The sequence below is a fragment of the Vicugna pacos genome, chromosome 10 (assembly GCF_048564905.1).
Source record: "Vicugna pacos chromosome 10, VicPac4, whole genome shotgun sequence".
Classification (NCBI taxonomy): domain Eukaryota; kingdom Metazoa; phylum Chordata; class Mammalia; order Artiodactyla; family Camelidae; genus Vicugna; species Vicugna pacos.
Genome location: NC_132996.1, coordinates 37314961 through 37337823, shown reverse-complemented (window position 1 = coordinate 37337823; position 22863 = coordinate 37314961). Strand labels below are relative to the sequence as shown.

The 22863-nt window shown below is 40.7% G+C and overlaps 2 protein-coding genes across 4 annotated transcripts in view; one reads left to right on the top strand and one right to left on the bottom strand.

Moving 5' to 3' along the window:
- Window positions 1-22863, bottom strand: part of LOC102538092 (calcitonin) — a 136029-nt gene that overhangs the window by 79264 nt on the left and 33902 nt on the right. For all 3 annotated transcript variants that reach the window (XM_072969562.1, XM_072969563.1, XM_072969564.1), the window contains one exon: window positions 15554-15635. The gene's annotated coding sequence lies outside the window, so the exon portion shown is untranslated. The remainder of the gene's footprint in view (window positions 1-15553; window positions 15636-22863) is intronic.
- LOC140698975 (calcitonin receptor-stimulating peptide 2-like) lies at window positions 439-4742 on the top strand. Its single transcript, XM_072970792.1, has 5 exons — window positions 439-574; window positions 1625-1719; window positions 2455-2586; window positions 3828-4012; window positions 4583-4742. Exons 2-4 carry the CDS (start codon window positions 1634-1636, stop codon window positions 3985-3987), a joined length of 378 nt encoding a protein of 125 aa, XP_072826893.1. The 5' UTR covers window positions 439-574; window positions 1625-1633; the 3' UTR covers window positions 3988-4012; window positions 4583-4742.

Below are 22863 nucleotides of genomic sequence, written 5' to 3'. Positions count from 1 at the left end.
GAATCAGATACCATGTTTGGGCACAGAATAATCAACTCTACTGGCTGTAAACCTTGGACTGGAGTCTACGGTCAGACTTCTGGGAGCCAGGATTACCTGTAATGCTGGACTCTGCCCTACAAGATCGCATACCTAGGGATGGAGTCGGGTGCGTGTTCAAAACCCGCAGAATCGAACAGGTGAAGTTTACCATGACGTCAAACTGTCTTCAAATTCCTGCTCACTTTACGTGTGTTTTTCGTTGGTCCTCAGCGCCCCCCACTCTCCCCTTCCACCCCCGCCATCAGTGACCTCAATGCAAATACAATAGGGGTGGTCCTTCCGGATGCTCCAGGTTCTAGACGCAAGTGGTGACACAATCCTTCTGGGGCTCAGGATCCTTCCCCTCATTGGTTGCCCGGAGCTCTTGAACCACCCCAGACTCAGAGCAGCGGGAATAAGAGCAGCTGCTGGTGTGGGAGGAATCAGAGGCACTGCCTAGGTCGTGTCTCTGCCACTTCTTCCACAGTGCCATCGCCTGACGCCAAAGCTACTGCCGCGGCTCCCTCTTCTGCTCCCAGCCACCTCCTGCCAGGTAAGCCAAAGATTCCTGCTTGGCTGTAATTCTGTTTCTCTCTTCCTCTTCTCCCTTCCCTCTCTCTCTGTCACTTTTTCTTGGCTGATCTCTTTTCCCGTCTCAGAATCTCTATCCACTTCTGTCTGGGACTGTTCATCACGCTATCTGTGTTAATCCGCAGTTTGTCGCAGCCTCCTTTCACAGGTAACACAGGATGGTCTCAGTTCGCAGACTCCCTTCTCCACTCTTTCCGTGCCGAAGCGGGCTCCAGTCTCGCTGTCTCCAGCCGCACACGTGCTTAGGTCCATTTGGGATGCTGGAGAGTCGCAGACATCTTTTGCAGAGCAGGATGCAGGAATAGATTTGGGGACTGTGCGCTCACGGATCACGTCTTGTACCTAGGGAAATGGGTTCGGAGCCTGGGACAATGCAAGCAGGTGGCAAATAGGTGCAAAGACCAGGGGCAGGTAACCATTAAACGCAAGCCCCAGTAACGCGTTCTGGGAGATTTTTTTCCCCCCACATTTAAGTCCAGGGTCCGAATTTGAGACTACCAGCTTGCTTCTTACAGGGTACTCTTTGCCAAAGTGTAGAGCAGCTGAACAGTATAATTCGATTTTTCAGTTTCTCAGGGATTTAAACTGCAGAGATACATCCTCTCCATTCCTTACCCCCTGCGGGGTATGAGCAAAATCTTGGCATCCAGAGTACAGCTGAGTTGCACTGTGGGAAAAGCTGTGGTGACAGGGTACTCGGAGTCTGTCCTCCAGGAGTCCTGGCCAACAGGTGGTATGTGAGAGTGTGTGGGTGCTAGAGAGGGGACTATGGACTGAGACCTCCTCACCCTAGTCTTCCGTTTGGTTTCTGTGCTAAACCAAGAGTGCTACAGGCTCACTGGATCCTCCAGCAGTCCACCTGGGTGAGGAGGAAACAATGTTGAAGGGAAATGACAAGACCAGCCTGAATTCAGGACGCCAGGGAGTTAGAGGGATAAGCAGGAGCAGAGCTCTGGTCTGTTGGCTTATAGGACTTGGAACTGTTGCACAGTGATGTCATTTTCCCTTGCAGAGAGGCGTCATGGGGTTCTGGAAGGTCTCCCCATTCCTAGCCCTCAGCATCCTGGTCCTGTACCAGGCTGGCATGCTCCAGGCAGCACCACTCAGGTAAGAGGGCTCTCACCTCCTACAGCCCCTGGAATCATACAAGTCCCTGTTCTGAGCGGGCTCTTGGTGGGTGGAAGTGCAGGGATGGGTGGTAGTGTACCGCTGTATGAATGTAAATGTGTATATAAGTTTTTCATAATTTTTTGTGATACAAAGATATGTAGCACACAATTTACAAACAGACATAAGGTATGCAATACTCATTTATGTAAATTTTATATAAATCATTGAAACTTAGAGCATGCTCTACTGCTTTTAAACAAAATTTGTCTTTCACATATTTACTAATTAAACCATAATTTGAGAAATAGATGCATTCTAACTGCTAATTTGCCAATAAACTTGTTATTAAATCTGATATGCAAACTATTCATCTAATTTCTCACCCTCATTCAAATTAAACTGAAACCACTTTCAGATTTAAACTATCATTAGCATTTATTTTGAATAATGTCTGTATTTAATACCAAGCTTATAAAGTTCCTGAAACTCTATCAGCTTTCATACGACTATATGATCCAGTTCCAGCAAACCATTTCTTTGAGGTCACACCATAACCTAACTCCTGGTGAAGTAGCATTTTTGGATGGACACTGGGCTCATGCCCTGTCCATTGAAAGTTGGGGCAGCCACATCCTCAGGGGTAGTCGAGAAACCAGGAGACCTGGCTGCTTATCCTGAGGAGGAGGTAGGCAAGGGCTTAGAGCTCATTTTGGGCTTGCTTGCCCTTCCTAGGTCAGACTTGGAGAGTGACTTTGATCCTGCTACACTCACCGAGGAGGAAATGTGCCTCCTACTGGCTGCCATGGTGAAGGATTATGTGCAGATGAAGGTTGGTGAGCTGGAGCAGGAGACAGAGGACTTCAGGTAAGTCTCTGCACTTCTCCCAGAACATAGCTCACCCTCCCCACCAGCTTACCAGGAAGGCATATCTTGACAGGTAGGAAAGACCACACCCGGACAGCAGCCAGCAGGCTGTCACTGTGCATCTTGGCCTGTGGCCCAGCTGTTCTACAGACTCCACTGAAGACATAAGTCATGTGGAGAGACTACGGTTGTAGCATATGTAAAAAGATCCCTTTCTGAAAGAAGTGGGGGAAGATATAGAATAGCTCACTTGGAAACTGGCAGTACTGAAGTGACCTCCCAGCATTGGTAGAGTTTAGCTTCGTAAGTGTAAAGCCAGGGAATGAACCAAGGTGCTTATTCAACCCCTCCCACTCCTTTCTAGTTCCTTTCTCCCTATAACTTAATGCATGTGGTCTTCTCTGGGTGCTCTTTGGGCTGGTATCAGTGGCTTTCTTTGTAGCAATGTATGTCTGGAATATCAGATGGGAGGAGGGAGAGCAGGCCAGAAGAGAATCACCCAGGAAGAGATCAGGAGAGAGAGGACAGCCCTGTGAATGCCTGTGGAGAGCTTCTCAGTTCCGCCTCTGAATATGCTTTTCACTGGGGGATAACAGTATATTTCTAAAAACACCTGAGCTTTGTGGTTATTGCTCTGGCCACATCCCACACTTCATGGATACAAGGGCCTGTCTGGCAAGTAGCTTTAGCCTTTGGTAGCTGGAGTCAGAGCAGGGTGGGTGGTCCCTGAGAGCAACCTCAAGTAGCAAAAACAGAAGCACCAAGGAGCAAATAAGCACCTCTGACCTAATGCTGCAAACTCACTTTATCTTCCAGGAAGACAGGAGAATTTCCCTTCCCCAAAGGAATACTCAGTACCTACAAATGGAGATACATCTTCCAAATAGACCAATAATGGGGATTGGGTGTGGCACCATAATCTTTCTAGTCACATAAGCCTTGGTCAAGTTTTAGTTTACTTGTACAGAAAAGATTGGCTGTTACAGTTCTGTGTTCCATGGCTTGTCTCCCAGAGCATGTTTGGTTTTTCTGATACCCTTGGAAATGTTTATGGGGAGTGACTGTGGCATTTTCGTTAGTGCCTTATGATTTTCTGCTGTGATTTTGTGTTCAGGAGAAATATTTAAGGCTCACTGGTGCCTCTTAGAGCAATAATTTTCCACTGAAGGTCCCATGGGGCAGGCACCCACCTTCAACCTCTCACTGACAGAGCTTTTCTTTTTCTCTTTCCTACAAAACAGCATCACTGCCCAGAAGAGATCCTGTGACACTGCTACCTGTGTGACCCACAAGATAGCAGGCTGGCTAAGCAGATCTGGGAGCGTGGTTAAGAGAAACTTTGTGCCCACCAATGTGGGCTCCGAAGCCTTTGGCCAGGATAGCAGGGAACTTCAGTTCTGAGCAGTGAAATGACTCCAGGAAGAAGGTGACTGCCCTAGTACCTTGATGGCTGGGCAGATGGCTGGGTATTACAGGGGTGTAGGTCACACCCTAGCCCTCCCTGGGTCTGTATCATAAAAAAAAACTCACAGGAGAACGTGATGACTCTACTCTCTGGAGAAAGAACAGAGTCCCAATAGCTGAAATCCCTAGAATTAGTATTTCTGTTTTTTCAGTATGTCCCAGTGACACCGAGATCATCTGCCAGAAAATATAGATCCTTTTCATTTAAAACACTATTCTTTTGCAGTTATAATGGTAAGTATTCTAGTTTTTAGTTTGAAAGGCAAAGACTCAATCCTTTTCGAGTATTCCTTTCAATGTCATGTACATCTGGATTCAGAACTTAGACCTGAGTTCAAATACTGTGTCCTCTACTAACTCTATGACCATCGGCCAGACCCTCTCTGAGCCTCAGCTTCTACATGCAGATTAAAGGCAACAATAGTACCTACCTGTTATCATTAAAATAAAAAGTAATTGAGATAATTCATGGCAAGAGCCTCTCAACTAATGAGTAATAAAATTCTAGCTGTTATTTTTATTTTCCTCCTAGGTCACCATGAACCTGAACTCTTAATCTGCAGTGAAAGCTACTTACAAAAAATAATAGCATGGAAGACACACATACATGCATGCCTCTTGATATTGAAAACATTCTTTTCCTTGAAATAAACTGAACCTAAATGCAGAATAAAATTGTTGCAGTTACCCAACATGCGTCTTTTTTATATTTGATTCTGTATTCAATCGATATAATTCATGTCTCATTGGTTTATCTGGTAGCAAAGCTGAGCCCTGTCAGTCAACCTGTTGATGGTCGCAGCTCTACTAAACCTCAGGGGGACATGAAATCACTGCCTTGTGGGGGTCTGGGGACACACAGTAATGCTGTGCCTCAAGGGAACTCTTCACGTAAAGAAATGTTCTCATTGTGCACTTCATCCAGGTAAAAACCTGTATTTTCAATATACTTAAAAGGAGTCCCTGCTGCTATTTTTGCTGTTTTTCCCATGACAATCTCAGGGACCTGTGAACACTTTGTTGACCAGGCTGGCTCAAATGAGGCAAAGACAACATGCTCGGGGTGGGTCCTCAGTATCCTGTACCCTCAGTGTCTAGGAAAACACCCTTATAGGAATTAGAACCCCCTGCATCTCAAAGAGACATTCACACTTATTTTCAGAGACTGCCCTGGTCCCCAGCCCCAGAAGTTACATGTTCACTTCTCTCTGACTCAGGCTTGCCCCTACCAATCCATGTCTTTCCTCCCCAGGATCACCCCTTCATATACCCCATAGCCTACAAAGCCCTTTAGAATGGCTCACAGTATGAAATGGGATCACAAACCAGCAGACTTGGAAAGATCGTCAGATGACATCGAATCTAACTTTTTACTCTCTGAGCTGCAGAGAAGAAGAGTGCATTGCTTAGGGTCCTGCAGTAAGTTTAGCAGAGAATTCCTATATTTAACAAATAACTGAGTATCTGCTATATGCTTGACACTATTTGAGCTGCAGGAATAGAGCAATGAACGGAACAGACGAAACTCCCTGCATTCATGGAGCTTATATTCTAACTGGGGGAGACTGAGGTGATACATGCTATGGAATCAGAGACACTCAGTATTGGAAGTAATGTAGGATGTCACAGGGTCTAATGGGTCAGTTGATGTAGAAATTTCCCACAATCAACATCCCTGGGCATCTGCAGCAAGTGCCAGTGACCAGCTTCTGACTATAACTTCCAAGGTCACTGGGCAGCCAGTTTCACTGGTGGACAGTCAGTTAAGTGCAGTTTTTTAATTAGAAAAATCACCCCCTACTATCTCCTGATTCTAGTTATTTCCTCAGAAGCACATAAAATTCTGATACTCGCTCACATCAGCCCAACCTTAGCAGTGAATGTAGATCAGACCATGTCTCCCTTAGGTGCAAAGTACTCATTGGATCCCCATCTTAAGGAGTAAACATCTGGGTCATTGCAATGGCTTACCAGGTCCAAATTCATCTTCCTTTCCTCTCCACTCACCACCTGCCCCATTACTTGCCTGGACTCCTATTTCTCTCTCAAACACTGGCCTTCCTACTATTCCTTGATCTGCATCCACCAGCGCCAACCCCCTCAAGCTTTGCACCTGCTATTACCTCTCTGCAGAATGCTCTTATCCCATGGCCCCATCTCCTCCAGATCTTTACTCAAATGTCACCTACCCTGGATGAACTTTCTGAAATTGTATTCCACTCTGCCTACCTAATTTTCTTCTTCTTTCCTTTATTTTTTCCCTCTTTACCTCTTATTACCTTCTATCATAGTATATATTTTTATTCAGTTAATTATTTCTACCTCAACCTATAAATCATGGAAGTTCCAAATAGATAGGAATATGGCTATTTTGTTAATTACTGAATCTCCTGCACACAGAACAGTAGACCTGGCACAAGGTAGCAGAGACTTGAAGTGTCTCTGTGGCTGAGTTTTTGTTCTCTTGTGCTCTGCCATCACCTTGAAAAGACCCTGCCTTAGGTATCCTTTGTCCTTTTAGCCTGGGCTCCAAAAAGAGCCCTTTGACCTAAACCTGAACTGCAGTCTGGATCCACATGCAGGCAACACCACCTGAGATCATCTTCTTCCCTACCTCACTTCCATGAGCAAGAAAAATAAATATTTGTTTTATAAGCTTATGAGATTTTGATTTTTTTTAATGTACCACTATTGTGTCCATAGCTAAGCGGTATATATGTTTTGGGAGTGTTATAGAGTGTTATAGGTGTCCCCCCAAAATTCATGTATTGAAGCCTAAACCTCCAATGTCACTGTGTTTGGAGACTGGGTTTTTAGGGAGATAATTAAGGTTAAATGAGGTTGGGAGAGCTGGGTGCTAGTCTGAATAATTAGCAGAGCTAACAAATGTCTTGCCCTTGTCTACTGTAGGAGCCTGAGCCAAGTACTATAAATCTGGGCCTCTTCTCTCCTACTCAGGCCTGCCAGGACAATGATGAGATTAATTGTTTCCTTAAAGAGGGGTACTCTAGAGACTTCCTGGAGAGCTTGACTAAACCATGGATCTAGGAAGGTTGGAGGATGGTTTCTTGCCTTCATAATGATAGTTAACAATACGCCAGGTGCTGTATAAAACCCTCAAGATAGACCACAAAGCTAAGTATGATGTGGCACCTGACTGCTATTCCAGCCTTATTTCTCACCATGCTCTCCACCCCCAATCTGAGTTCCAGTTACACTGCTGTTCTTTCAATTTGTCAGAATCTGTAAGTTCTTCCTACACAGGTCTTTCCCACATGCTGTTTCCTTGTTCCAGAGTCCTTGTATCTTCTCTATTCTCAGTTAACTTTATCTTTTAGATCTCAGCTAAGTTTTGCTTCCTCAGAGAAGCCTTTCCAGATGATCACTCCGTGAGTCTAGGTTACATTGCTTTCTTATCTGATTTCAAAGATTGGATATACCTTTCTTTCAACTCACTATTTCAATTCTAGTTTATACATTTAGCTTAATTATTTAATTAAAACCTATTTCCCCTTAGACTGAGAGTCCCATTCGCACAGGAACTGCATTCAATTTGCTCTCTGTTGTAGCATGTAACATAGTGTCAGGTATAGTAAGTCTTTGCAGCATTTAGGAAAGAAGCAATTAGAACACATTATGATAAATGCTATCCTTGGAGTAGGTACAGGGGGGCTATGATCTAACCTGATCTAGATTTTTAAAAACTTCCCTGGGGATGTGATATCATATCACACCTCTAAAAATGAACAGGATTCTGTCAAGTGAACAAAGCAACTGGGGAAGTAAGAGCTAATAAGAGCCTGAATAAATTGATCAATCATTGGATCCCCTCTGCAAGTGAGAACTAATAGTCTTCTATCCAGAAACAGGAAGTTACTAAAAATCTCATGAAGGATGGCAGGAGATTTAAAACTGGGAGAAAAATGAGCTTGTAAGGTGGCAGTTGTATGCCACATACCATCACAGAACCTCGCCAAGAAAGACCAGCTTTGCTAGAGAGCTGTATCCTTGATCACGGATGATTAGGTTTCTGAAGATGGCAGAACATCCAGGAGCCACAGCTGAGGACTGCAGAGCTGAGAATAGGTGATAACAGGTCAGCCAGGATCACTAAGGCAATTTATCCTTTAGTTTCTAGAAGATCGGGCCCAGAGCATGACTCAGGAATGCAAAAGGCAACTCCACAGAACCCTAGCAAAACCAGAAAGCAGTATCACATACACCTGACTTGGGAAGCTCTCAAGGAATGCTGGGCCTGCTATAAAGCAGCTGAAGTGGTTGCATTTCTATACACTAATAACAAACTATCAGAAAGAGAAATAAAAAAAATCCCATTTGCAATCACATCAAAAAGAATAAAATACCTTGGACTAAATTTAAACAGGAAGATCTGCACACTGAAAACTATAAGACACTGATGAAAGAAATTGAGGAAGACACAAATAAATGGAAAGATATTTCATGCTCATGGACTAGAAAAATTAATATTGTTAAAATGTCTATACTACCAAAAGCAATCTACAGATTCAGTGCAAGCCCTATCAAAATTCAAATGGCACTTTTCACAGAACTAGAACAAGTAACTCTAAAATTTATATGAAACCACAAAAGACCCCAAATAGGCAAAGCAATCTTGAGAAGAACAAATCCAGAGGTATCACACTGCCTGATTTCAAACTAACCTAGAAAGCCATAGTAACCAAAACAATATGGTATTGACATAACAGAGGTATAGATCAATGCAACAGAATAGAGAACCCAGAGATAAACCCACTCATATATGGTCAATTAATTTATGGCAAAAGGAGGCAATAATATACAATGGGTAAAGGACAGTCTCTTCAATAAATGATGTTGGGAAAACTAAATAGCTACATGCAAAAGAATGAAACTTCACCTGCTGTCTTACACCATATACAAAAACTAACTTGAAATGGATTAAAGACTTAAATTTAAGACCTGAAACTATAAAATTCCTAGAAAAAAACACAGGCAGAAAGCTCTTTGACATCGATCTTAGCAATGTTTTTTTAGATCTGATTTCAAAGGCAAGGGTAACAAATGATAATGTCATATATATAGATATAATGGAATACTAATTAGCCATAAAAATGATGAAATTTTGCCATTTGTGACAATATGGATGGAACTTGAGGGTATTAGGCCAAGTGAAGTAAGTCAGATGGAGAAAGACAAACACTGTATGATTTCACTCATGTGTGGATTATAAAAAACAAACAAACAAAAAACAACATAAATGACAAACCAAAGAAAAACAAACATGTAGATACAGAGAACAGAACAGTGGTTACCAAAGAGGGAGAGGGCATGGGGAGGGTAAGGCAAAGTGGGTAAAAGGGATCAACTGTATGACGATGGATGGAAATTAAATTTTTAGTGGTAAGCATGCTGTACAGTATACAAAAGTAGAAAATTAATGTTGTACACATGACACATATAATATTACAATGTTACCTCAATTAAAAAGTAAATCAAAAATTAAAATAAATAAATAACACCAAAACACTTCATTAACTTCTTTCTACGTCCAAAGCTATTTCTACACTCATTCATATCTTTTATTTTCTCAGAATGCGAGGTGACCTTCCCATCCATCACTTATTCTCCAGTTCTGTTCACCTCAAACTTCATTCATGATTTTTCGCCATTAGGTATCTTTCATTGGCTCCTTCCTCAAACCCTGTGAAATACCTAAGTCATCCTCCACCACAACCAAAACACATACACACACACATAACCTTCCTCAACTCTACCCCTCCTCCCTCCACTGAAGACAATCCTATAGTTTGCTCCTCATAATGCTACCTAATGCAAGTGAAAAACCAGCTAGTCAAAACATCAAAAGATTACTATTAATTAAAGAAAAACTGACATCTCAAGTTAACGAATTTAGCAGTTTCCTATGTTTGGGAAGATACAAGGGTCTGGGCTCACTGAAATTATTCCTTTGATAAGCACCTTAACTATCTAGAGCCAGTATCCTACTTTTCTCCATCCTGAATCCACTCAAGGTGCACAGTCAGGGCAACTGCACTGGCTGATGGCTTGATGGTCCGACATCTTTTGTTTACTAATATGGCAGGTGACATTCTCCATCCACAATTAAAAGAATCTGTGATGCACACTCTGAATTTCTTGAAAGTCTTAGTGTGGCTGAATGTGCTGACTTTTGATCTTTATGACATTTTAGCAAAATGCATAGTAATGGCCTCAGCCTTTTCTCTAAAGCATAATTTCCCAAGAGTGAATCTCTCAATATTAGCATCTTTTGCCATCTGGAGAGGCTGATTTTTCAAAATTAATAGGTCTTGTTTCCATTTTGTTCTTCCCTCAAGCTATCGCTCTCCTCTCCCACGTTTTGCAAATGACAGAAAGAAATGGCACTTCTACACTTGAACTGGAAATCTCCCTACCTATAAAATCTAAGTTCATCACTTACAATTTCTTCTTTTCACATAACTGCTGGTGATAATTTTGCTAAATCTCTCTGTCATTATATAACGAGGATTTTCCTTCTCCAGTTTCCAGTAACATGTCCCTCACTTCTGCATCCTGAAAGTCCAGATTTCTACCAGAGTCTGCTCAAGGAAATTTGTACTCTTTCATGCGTGCTTCCAAAACTCTTCCAGCCATTGCCTATTCTCTGGTTTCATTATTGCTCTCACATTCTTAGGTATTTCTTACAGCACGATCCCAGTTCCAGGTACTAAAATGTGAGCTAGTTATCTATTGCTGCATAACATATTAGCACAAACTTATTAAAGTACATACATACCCACAACCATTGTCTTAGTTCCAGCCTTTATTCATTTCATGCCTGGATTATTGCAATAACTTCCTCTTGCTTTCTTGCCATGGTCTGGCTTTCTTCCATTCATTCTACCCTCTTTACTTCAGTAAAACAGATATGATCTTATGGCTCCTCTGTTCAAAGAACTTCTGGAATCCCTGTTTTCTACTGTCTTTTTCATAGGATAAAAGGTTTCTTAAAATACGATCCCAGACTATATTTTCAACTTCATCCCTTTTTCTGATACAACTACTAATTACCATTCTCCAAATACACTGCCCCTATGTGTTTGTGTTATCTCCTCTGTCTGGACTGCCCATCCACCTATCCTCTCCCCTAATGTGTGCAACAAAGTTTTCTCTGTCCTTCCTTTCCAAGTGCATATGATACCCCTTCTGTGACTCCCTCACCCTTTCACTCAGCTAGGAAGAGCTGTCCTTTTCTTTGTGCTCTACAACCTCATGCCTCAAAGTATGATCCATGCACCAGCAGCATTAGCATCCCTAGGTGACTAATGTGCACATTATGTTAAAATATAGGTTCAAATTCAGTAGGTCTGGGCTAGGGCCAGAGATTCTACAGTTCTTACAAACTCACCAATGACACTGATGCTGTTCAGTTAAGGCCACAGTTCAAACAACAAGGTTGACAAAGTTTTTATTATAGCCCTGAATACATGACAGTATAGTTGGTTAATATCTCTGTTCCTTCTCTTAAACTTTAAGTATCTTAAAAGCAGAAATTGTTTATCTATTTTTTTCTCTGCAGTCTCCAGAGTGCCTCACATAGTACTTGGAGGATGCTAACTTAATACCTGTGTTTTACATAAAAGAGTGATTCATAGATCCCTTCTACAAGCTGTTAGAGTTAAGTGTGCCTGTTTGAGACTGCCTCGTGAGGACAACTTAGGAAATTGTTCACTGAGCTTGGAAGAAGAGGAGGTCAGACACAAAAAGGGTATAAGTCCAATCCCTACCTTAAGGGTCAGTTAAGAGCCAAGATCAAAAAGCCTTTTAAAGGGTGAAACCAGGAGGCAGGTATATGTCCCTAGAGAGGAATATGAGATTCCACAATCCCCAAAGTCACCTCTGGAGCCAGAATGAGAAGCCTCTTTTAGGGAAGATGCTGGCATGCTTGCCAGAGCAAAGTCCTGAGGATGCCTTTAATTGGGATCTGGGCATCGGACCCCCTATACCTTAGCCAAACAAACAGCCTGGCACTAGCTGCTGAGTGACTTACTCTATAAGGCACCAAGAACAGAGATACACCAACAATCATTTCCTATGTGTATGCTGAGGTCACCAATGGGAACAGACTTTGGGAACAGGTGACTCCATCTTGGCTCAGGACACTCAGTCTTTGCTCAGATTTCTGAGATCCCCTGGAGAGTGGGGCTGAGAAGTCTGAACATTCAGGTATGACCAGCCACAGCCCAGACTGAGCACATCTGAGCACTGATGGCCTCTCTTCCCTGAGCCAAGAAGCTACTGATTCTCCACAGACGACACCACTAGAATATGTGGCAGTCTCATATATGGAAAAGAGGAATAACCCAGGGTGGGGTTAGAGGTCCAGTTTATTACAAGGGCCTTTAGATTAGGACCTTCAACACATGGTTTCATTTAACTTTGATCACCTCCTCATAGGCCCTCCCTGCAAATGCGGTCCCATTGGGGGTTGTAGGTTCAACATATGACCTCTTATTTCTGTTCTGCTGTGGCCTCCCCATATGGCTTTCCCCAGGCCAGTCCTCACTACGCCTCAGCTTTCCTGTCTATAAAATGACAGAATTGGAACCACGTGATCTCATAACTCCTTCTAGGTCATATTCTGTAGGAACAGAAGCAGGAAATGGAGTAAAACCTGTAGTTTCTGGGCTTTTTGCCCATCTCATACTTTGGACACCTCAGTCACTATCACCTGACCTGCTGATCTGCTGTCTCCACCACAGAATCTAAGACCTGTCTGGTCATAAGCTATTTTTATGCTAGTCTCTCATCTCATTAACCTGAGAGAAAAAATGATGCTGTCCTACTCTTGAAGATGTACTGAAACAAAGGGAACCATCACAGGGTGCCCCAAAGGCCCATCATGAGAAAGCAGGGCTGAATCTGAAGCTAGAAAGACTAAGGTTATACAAAGGAAAGACAGGCTCCCCATATGTCCCCACCATTTCTGGGTGACCAGTCGAGAAGTTTTATCATGTCTGGGTGGGCACATGGGATACATATATGGACCTGACTGGGTCCAGCACTTGGTCTAATCAGAGGCTGGCAAGGATTCAAAAGATGTTGTTTTGAAAAAAACTTAGCAGTTCCTGTAAAAATTTAAAAGATACATACATATCTGTTGATCTAACAATTACACTTATAGGATGGTATCATAATGACAGACATAAGCATACAGGATCATTTCAGTATTGTCAATAATAATGAAAAGATTAAAAAAATCTAATTGTCCCTTTACAGGGAATTAGCTAAATAATTTATAATACACAAATATAATTGAACGTCATAGTAAAAATTAATGAAAGACTTATACAGATAATGACATGGAAAATATGCCCCAAAAGTGTACAAGAAAGGAATTTTAAAAGCTGAAAAAGTCAATGATCCTATGAATTGATTTCAGTGTCCCTTAACAGGTCATACTCTATAATTAACAAAAAAAAAGTCTGATTTAGAATATTCTTTATGGAGGTTCTACTTATGATAAATGTTCTCAGTTTCCTTTACATTTCTTGGAAATACTTTTACACTGTTCTCTTTGTCTGAACACACACACATGCACACACACATAAGCAGGGTCGTATTTTATTTTCCTTCAACACTTTGAAGATACTATTCTACCAACTTCTGGCTTCCACTGTTGTTGTTGAGAAATCATTTGTCAGTTTAATTGGTGTTTATTTGCAAATAATCTGTCTTTTCTTTCTGGTTGCTTTTAAGATTTTTTTTTTGTCTTTGGTCATCTTGAAATTCATTATAATGCACCTATGTGTGCATCTCTCTTTATTGATTCTCTCTGGGATTTGTAGGACTTCTTGAATTTAAAGATTCATGAACTTTCACCTGTTCTGAAAAATTAACATCCATGATCATTCCATTCTCTCTATCCTCTCCTTCTGGTACTTGATTAGTTGCATATGAGATTTCACTCCAAGCCACCAAGCTTCATAACTTTTATATAATATTTTCTATTTGTTATACTATTGAACCTAGGGAATTTCTTGCAATCTGTTTTACAGATAACTAATTCAGTCTTCACCTTTAATACTCTCTTTTATCCATCTATTAATTTTTTTATTTTAATTATTTTTATTTATTTTTTAACTTCTAGAAATTCATATGTTGAACCCACAACTCCCAGTGGGACTGCATTTGCAGGGAGGGCCTGTGAGAAGGTGATCAAGGTTAAATGAAACCATGCGTTGGAGGCCCTAATCTAAAAGCCCTTATAAAAAGAGGAAGAGACACCAGAGCTCTCGCTGTCTCTGCTATGTGAGGACACAGTGAAAAGATGGCCATCTGCAAGCCAGCAAGAGGGCTCTCACCAGACACTCAGTGAGCTGGCACCTTGATCTTGATCTTCCCAAATTCCCTTGAATTTGCTGAAGTCTCTCATATATTGGATGATTTTGTTGTTGTTGATATATATACATATACTAACTAACATTAATCAGTGTTGGAAACTAATGTGTTATCCCCCGGTGAGTATATAGGTCATTACTTGATTTATTTGGAGGGGGAAGGCTTCTCTGAATACAAAGGTAACTGTGCACTTTTGGGCATGACGAGTGGGAAGGCAAGGACCCACAGGTCAATTTTCCAACAAGGTGCTCCAACGTGCCTCATAACATGAAAATTGAAGTAAAACATTGTCTTTGAAAGTTTGCAAATTTGAAGTTTCAGATCTTTCATCTTTTTCTTGGAGCTACAGAAATCTTCCTAGTCTAGGTCCTTTTCATGATTCATAAGGGAAATAGCTTGCCAAATATACATTCTTCATGTGATTTATAAAACATGATATGCATCCAAATTCTCTCTGCATTAAAGTTATTCAATTTACTCTAATGGCCCTTATGTTAAAGTTATGTCTATTCATAACAGACAACACCTTGTAAGTCATTAGCTTGATGCTAATTCTTGTTAATTTTCACTACTAAAGATTTGGACTTGGGGAGGAAGCCCTCTGAATTTTGCAAGTCTATCCTAAAATGACTGTCCCTCATATTAGAATTATAAACTTAGAAAATTATAAGGATACATAAAATATTTCTCTTATAAGAAAAATAGCAGAGGAGTGAGCTGATTATGAGTTAATGATCCAAAATAGCTCCATACTGGTCATTCTCCACCATCTGATCTCTTTTCCCTATTTCAATTGCTATTTATTGGTCTCAATGATACCTGCATGAAAAAGAAAATTTCTCATTTAAACTCACTCATAAGTAATATGATACTGAGAGCTACCAAGCTATAGCTACTTTAGAACACCAGATTAGAAGAAGGAGGGTTTGGCTAAGATATGGTCTTCAGTTTCTGTCCAAAGGCATTCCTTTTCCTCTAAACTGAAGAATAAACTAGCAGTTATCCTACAGCGTTGCCTTATGACCCACTTCTGGGACTGTGCTGACTCATGGCAGCTTGTGTTCTAGCTTCACTGAGCACCCTAGCTGGGAGATCACCTTACCAGAGTGTAGGTCCTTCTGTGCCCCGCCTCTGTCTCCACTCCTCTCCAACTTTCTCTGCTACATGGTCATGGTATCCTGGTGCTGGAATGGAACATAGAATAGTTGTATCTTTATAAAGATGACACATCTCTTTGAGACAACTTAACCAACAAAATGCAACCTCAATAGGTTTTTTATTATATTAATTAAACAGAGGGGTTCTAAAGTGCACTTTGAAAATAAGTGGCCAAGAGACTTAAAAAGAACTCTGAGGTATACATCACCTCTAACAACTATTAGAACATATTTTTTTTAACGATTGTTTAAATACTGTGGTTCTGATATAGAGAGAAGTGTGAGAAACTGAATAAAAAGGCAAGAAGTAGGCCCAATTATTGAGATAGGTAGATAGACAGACAGACAGACAGACAGACAGAAAGAATAGATAGATGATTGGTAGAGATAATATGCTAAGGGCTCTGGGACAGGGTTGACTCATTTATTAGACACATTATGCATAGTTTAGAGGCTCACAAAATTGTTTTAACATTAAAAATAAGAAAAAAGAAAATTAATAATAATCATATAATAATGAATCCACCCTAAGTTATATTCATCTTTACAACAAAGCAGTTGTAAAATATAGTCTTTAATATTTTTTTCTATGAAGGAAGGAGCCCATGAAGGCAAAAATGCTTATAGCCACCAAAAATCAAAATGCAGGCCTGATTTGGAGAGTTTTCACCTTTTTCTGTTCATAATCTCCATCGTGGTCACCACCATCATAAAGCTACTCAACAACATGTAGTGTCAGTAAAAACAATGTCTTGCTGTAGAAATGCAGCTTCAAGACAAGGAACCTGCCCTTCCTTTTAACAAGATTTCTCCCCAAATCCCTCATATATGGACTCTAAACTGTCACTGGTTTACCAGTTTGGGGAAACATCAAGTTATACCCAAATTTTATATTTAAAGATTACAAATTCATTAAGTAACTTACTTTTCATAAATTGCACAAAATAGACTTGAGAGTTTTTATACGTTCCTTTAGATGACAGTGATTGATATTGAAAGAATTCATGAAGAAAAAGATCAATATATAACTTCAGTAAAAGAATCAACAAGTTACAGTAAAAATGAAAACAGTATGAAAAGTATTTGTCTCAAATGCTAGAGAAATGGTTTATTACGTATACTATATTAAAAGTTTATTCTAATATATATAAATATTATAAATGCCCCCTTTATGGCAAGTGACATAAACAACAAAATGTGGATAATAAGCTAACAGCAGAAAATGTTCAGGTTGCAACAAACTTCAAATTAAATAATAAAGTATGTTTGTATATCAATTAACTTGGCAAAGAAGATGTAATAATATTATTATCATTGTTTACATGAATTTGATGAATACCATTGACAGTGGATATAAAGTAGGAACACAGCAATATGTATTGAGAATCATAAAAATGTTCACACCCTTTGACCCAGTAATTTCATTCACTGTAATTTAAACTGAGGAGATAATTCAAAAGGAAGGCAAATCTCCGTGTATAGGCTCTTCATTGTAGCCTTCTCCAAAATAGCAGAAAATGAAAACAACCTAAATGTACAAATTTGGGAACAATGAAAACAGTGAAGTAAATTGCAGTACATTAACTGGACAGAATATTCTGAATCTTTCACAATAGTAATTATGGAGAATATGAGAGATGGCAAGGAGTTGTTCTAAACACTGTTTCACAAAACAAACTATCCAATTATGTAGATGTTTTGATTATAGCTATGTAAAATGTACCAGAATGTAGACAAGGACCACAAGGGACGAGAGGAAAATAGATTGTGTTTGCTCCTGCTCCTTCTCTTCAAAACATAAAGTTGGTAAAGTTCCTTTTAAAAAAAAAAAAACTTAACCAACTGTATGCCAAGGGCATCAACACACTCCTCCACCTGCATGGCTCCCTCTCTTTTTCATAGCTCCATCTTACTCATTTATTGAGTGGATTCATGCTGCTTCCGGGTACCCATGTCATTTAGAAAGAAAGGCAACAGGTAAACTTATTCATTAATTATGGAGCTTTTATTTTGGGTTCAGCACTGGGATACAACAGTGATTAAGACCTCTCTCCTCTACTCATTGAATTCATAGTTTACATATAGATGGATCAAGAAATGTTTGCAATATAGTATAGAAGTTCACAAAGTGATACGAAGAAATGGAAGCAAAGTGGGAAACAGAATCCTTAGGAATCATGTTTTTTATCTCTTTAAAGGGATTTTACATTTAAAAGAGACTTGGGGAATTTGCTTCTATTTTTTGTTTTTATTGAAGTATAGTTAGTTTACAATGTTGTGTCAATTTCTGGTGTACAGAGTAATGTTTCAGTCACACAGGTACATACACATATTCCTGTTCAAATTCTTTTTCATTATAGGTTACCACAAGATATTGAATATAGTTCCTTATGCTATACAATACAAACTTGTTTATTTTATATATAATAAGTATCTCTAAATCTTGAACACCCACTTTATCCCTTCCCACCCCCTGGTAACCATAACTTTGTTTTCTAAATCTGTGGGTCTATTTCTGCTTTGTAAAGAAGTTCATTTGTGTCATTTTTTCAGTTTCCACATATAACTGACATTATATGGTATTTTTCTTTCTCTTTCTGGCATACTTCACTTAGTATGACAATCTCTAGGTCCATCCATGTTGCTGCAAATGGCATTATTTTGTTCTTTTTTATGGCTAAGTAGTATTCTATATATCTATCTATATAGATATAGATCACAACTTCTTTATTAAATCAACTGTTGATGAACATTTATGTTGTTTCCATGTCTTGGCTATTGTAAATAGTGCTGCTATGAACATTGGGGTACATGTATCTTTTCGAATTAGTTTCCTCTGGATATATGCCCAGGAGTGGGATTGCTGGATCAGATGGTAAGTCTATTTTTAATTTTTTAAGGCATCTCCATACTGTTTCCCATAATGGCAGCACCAAACTACATTCCCATCAGCAGTGTAGGAGCGTTCCTTTTTCTCCACTCCCTCTCTAGCATTTATTGTTTGTGGACTTTTGAATGATGGCCATTCTGACTGGTATGAGGTGATATCTCATTACAGTTTTGATTTGCAATTCTCTGATAATTATTGAAATTGAGCATTTTTCTATGTACTTTTGCCATTCGCATGTCTTCATTTGAGAAATGCTTGTTAAGGTCTTCTGCCCATTTTTGGATTGGGTTGTTTGCTTTTTGTTATCAAGTTGTATAAGCTGTTTGTATATTCTAAAACTTAAGCCTTTGTCAGTCGCATCATTTGCAAATATTTTCTCCCATTCTGTAGGTTGTCTTTTTGTTTTGTTTATAGTTTCCTTTGCTGTGCAAAAGCTTATAAGCTTAATTAAGTCCCATTTGTTTATTTTTGTTTTTATTTCTATTGCCTGAGTAGGCTGCCCTAGAACATTGCTAAGATTTATGTCAGAGAATGTTTTGCCTATGTTTTTTCTTTCTTCTGCTTCTTTAGTTATTCCACTTCCTTCCAATTCACGTATTTCCCTCTTTCTGGCTTCTCTCCCAGAGACATAAAAATGCTCAAGTCTCTCCTCCATGGCAAAAATTAAGTTTTGTCTCCACACTCCCCTCTTATCATCTGTTCTATAACTCTCCTTCCTTTTTACTCACAATTCATACTTCTTGTTTATAATTCCATACCAATCAGTCACTGCTTAACCCACTGTTCAAGTTAGTTGTGACAATTAAAACCACAGGAAAAGAAAGATTACACAGTTAGATGTAGGGTTCATTCAGTCCAGTTGGAGGAGACTGAAATTGCAACGGGCAGGATGGGCACCATGTGTTCCAGGCCAGAGAGCAAGCCAGTGTGTCTAGAGCATGGTGAACACAGTGAGGAATGGCAGGAGTTTAACTTGGAAACATAAGCAGGGGCCCCACCATGTGAGGTCTGTAGATCTCAGTAGAGTTTACAGTTTATCCATGTGCAATGGGAAGCCATGGGGTTGGGACCAGGGGAGCAGGACTTCAGCAGGAAAGGGACATAATGTAATTTATGGGTTTAAAACATCACTCTGGTTGCAGTGTGGAGAATGAGTTGATGGAACTAAGAATGGAAGCAGGTCATTGCTATAATCCATATGAGAGATGTGGATAGTTTGACTTAAGGTAATAGTAGAGATGGGGAGAAACACATGGATAGGGGATATATTTTATAAGTAGAGCTAGAAATTTGCTGATGACTTGCAAAGATTGGGACTAAAGAAGAGAGGAAGCAAAAAGATAGAATCAAACTCCTAGATGTTTGGCTTCAGCATCTGAATGAATGATTGTGCCATTTACTGAACTGTGCAATACTGGGTTAAAAAGAGGTATGATGTCGGGTCTTAGTCTCTTCTAAAAATTGAAACTCACAGTACTGTCACACTTGACACAGGTCTTTATTAGAAGGATACAGGAGAGAAACCCCAGTTGTTCAGCAGGGCACATCACAATGTTCCTCTTCTGTTGGGGGTCCTTGAAACCATCCAATAGCAGCTCATTCAATTTTTTCAGAAACTACCTTCTTGCCAGGTAACAGCCCAGATGCAAGAAGAGAGGCACAGGGGCTTCCCTAGCTTAATAGCCTCTTTGCCTAAAGGAGCCAATATCACTGGAACAACTCCAAAGACATAGCTTCCAGTTTCCCAGGAAGGCTCATGGCAGTTACAAGAATCACCACTTGTGGCGCACATCTTCCTCTTATAGGGACAAAGAGATCAGAAGAGGCAGTGGGGCTCAGGCAATACCACATGTTCCTCTCTTGGTAAGTGAGCTCATCTACATGGACCTTCTCTGGGACTGTCTGCAAGGTGCTCTGGGCATGGAAGCTAAGTAAGCAAAGCAACACAGGACTTCCCAGAGTGACATCCGAGGTTTGTTTCAAAGTTATGCTCCTCTATTTGTCACTAAATCAGATAGGTGACATTTCCTTCTTGACTGTTGCTTCACCTGAGAAGCTGTGCTCTATAGAGATCCTCCCAGCTCTCCACTATGAAATGATAAAAATCATTAGTGTAAGGGAGGATCTGAGATCAAGATGCCGAAAGTCACCTGGCACAAGTGCCTTCCTGGGAATCAGGACTCTGAGAAGAGAAGACGAGTCATCCACCAGGGAACGTTTTCCATGTTCCTAAACTTTTGCATAAACAGGGATGCTGCACAGGATTATCATGATATTTATCCATTATTAATTTACTCATCCAATATGTATTTATTTTCAACACAGACAAGGTGAATCCCATGTTTCTTCTACAAGTTGTGTACAGCCCAACCGCAGAGATAAATATTTGCACATGGCACGACACTCACTGTACCTGCAGCTCAGATGCCACAGAGATGAAACTGAAAAGATCCCCTTGTCAATATGCTCAAGTTCATGTTCATTTGGTCAATGGAGACCATATCAGTTGCAAGAATGAGACATCTGGGAGGAAAGAGAATTGAAGTGTGGCCATTCCCCTGTTTGATATCCAAACACGTTGGATGGCCTAGGGCTGTCCTGGTTGAAGGAAGGAAAGAGAAAAAAGCCATGGTAATGAGAATGGTAAGTGAGCACCCAGGAGTGACTGGACCCCAAAGTCTTGGCCAGCAGGAAGAAATTCCGCTTATGGAAATCCGGTGCTGCTGGAAACAGGAAAAGCCCAAACTAGCAGCATATGTGCACACTGGGGAAAATGAAGAATAATATGTGATTACAACTCAGAGCTGTTACAGGAGCGTCTTAAGATTGAATCTTAGAGCAGAAACCTGCCTTGACTTAGGAACAAGACATTAGAGACTCCCCAGTGCCTGGAACTATGAGTTACAACCAAAACAGCTCCACTCCCAAGAGGAAAGAGCATGCAGCCCACCTAGGAACATTACTCATGCCCAATCTTCAGGTTGAGAAAAACAGCCATCGTGACTCATTTTTAAATCATGTTTCCTAATGGGAATGCATCAGAATCATTATGTTGTCACAGAAACAAGATGAGAACCACAAGCTTAAAAGAAAAAGTCCACTTAGCAAGGTATACAGAGCCCTACACAATTAATTTCAATCTACCACCAGCCTCCTCCAGCCTCTGGCCAGTTTTCTCCATAATGTCCATTCTGCTCAGGAGCTATGTGGTTTGAGTGAAATTGGTTCCCTACCCCAGCTGTAAGGGTGGGTGTGATGGATTTTTAAACCATCACAAATTCTTACAAATCTTCCCACCAAGAGGTAGGGACTTGCTTTAACCAATATAAGGTAAAAGAAATTATGTCTCACAGGTCTCAAGGTTGGGTGTCAAGGGGCTATCAGCTTCTGTTCTAACCCTCATGAAATGCTATGTGTATGAGAACATGCCCCAGCTGGTAGGGTGGAGAGGACACACAGAAGAGAAGTGAGGCAGCCCAGACAATTGGCAGTTGTAGAACTGACACCATCCAGGACCAGCTGGCCCTGAGCCGACTTGCCAAGTGACCTTAAATGCAGCCGTGAGCCCAGACAACACCACATGGAAGAGAGAGAGCCATCCCAGCTGAGCTATGCCCAAATTTCTGACCCACAGAATCATGAAATAATAAATTGGGTGATTTTGAGACACTAAATTTTGGAGTATTTTGCCATGTAGCCAAGGCAAATGGAAGAATGGGCAAAGCCAGTCAGGGTGAATCCTTCCCTCCTGTCACAGTTGATGCAGAATACAGGCCAAGTGATCAGTGCAGGCTCAGGGGTGGTCCAATCAGTGAGAACCGCAAGGCCTTGGCTGGGGATACCTGGTCAAAGTTGCTCCTCCCTACTCTGCATAATGCACTATGAGGTGAAGCTGGAACCATGCAGCCATTTTGTCACCGTAACAGGAGCCAGCCCGAGAACAAACCCTTACATGAGAACTCTCCACAAATGCAGAGAAATGGAGTCAGAGCCTTGATTCAATGTCTCTGTCAAACTGCACTGGAACCTCACATCTTCTCTAGACTTATAATTTTAGGAGCCATAAATCCTTTGGTTATTTAGGGCATTTGACCTCGAAGTTGCTTATTTGCAATTGGACGTGTCCAACTGATCCACTCTCAAAGCTCTATATCTGTTGTCATGTTCATTTCACCCATGAAACTCTGCTTTTCAAAGAAAACCTTAAGCAGAAGCATAAAATGAATAAAATATGTTTAAAGTAGGAGTGGGCAGCCTAGAATCCTGACAGCAGCCTCTTAATCCTGTATTTTATCCACAGGCTGCTGAATGCAAGGACCACCAAACGGGTGACTTACAGTGACAGAACTTTATGGTCTCCTAGAT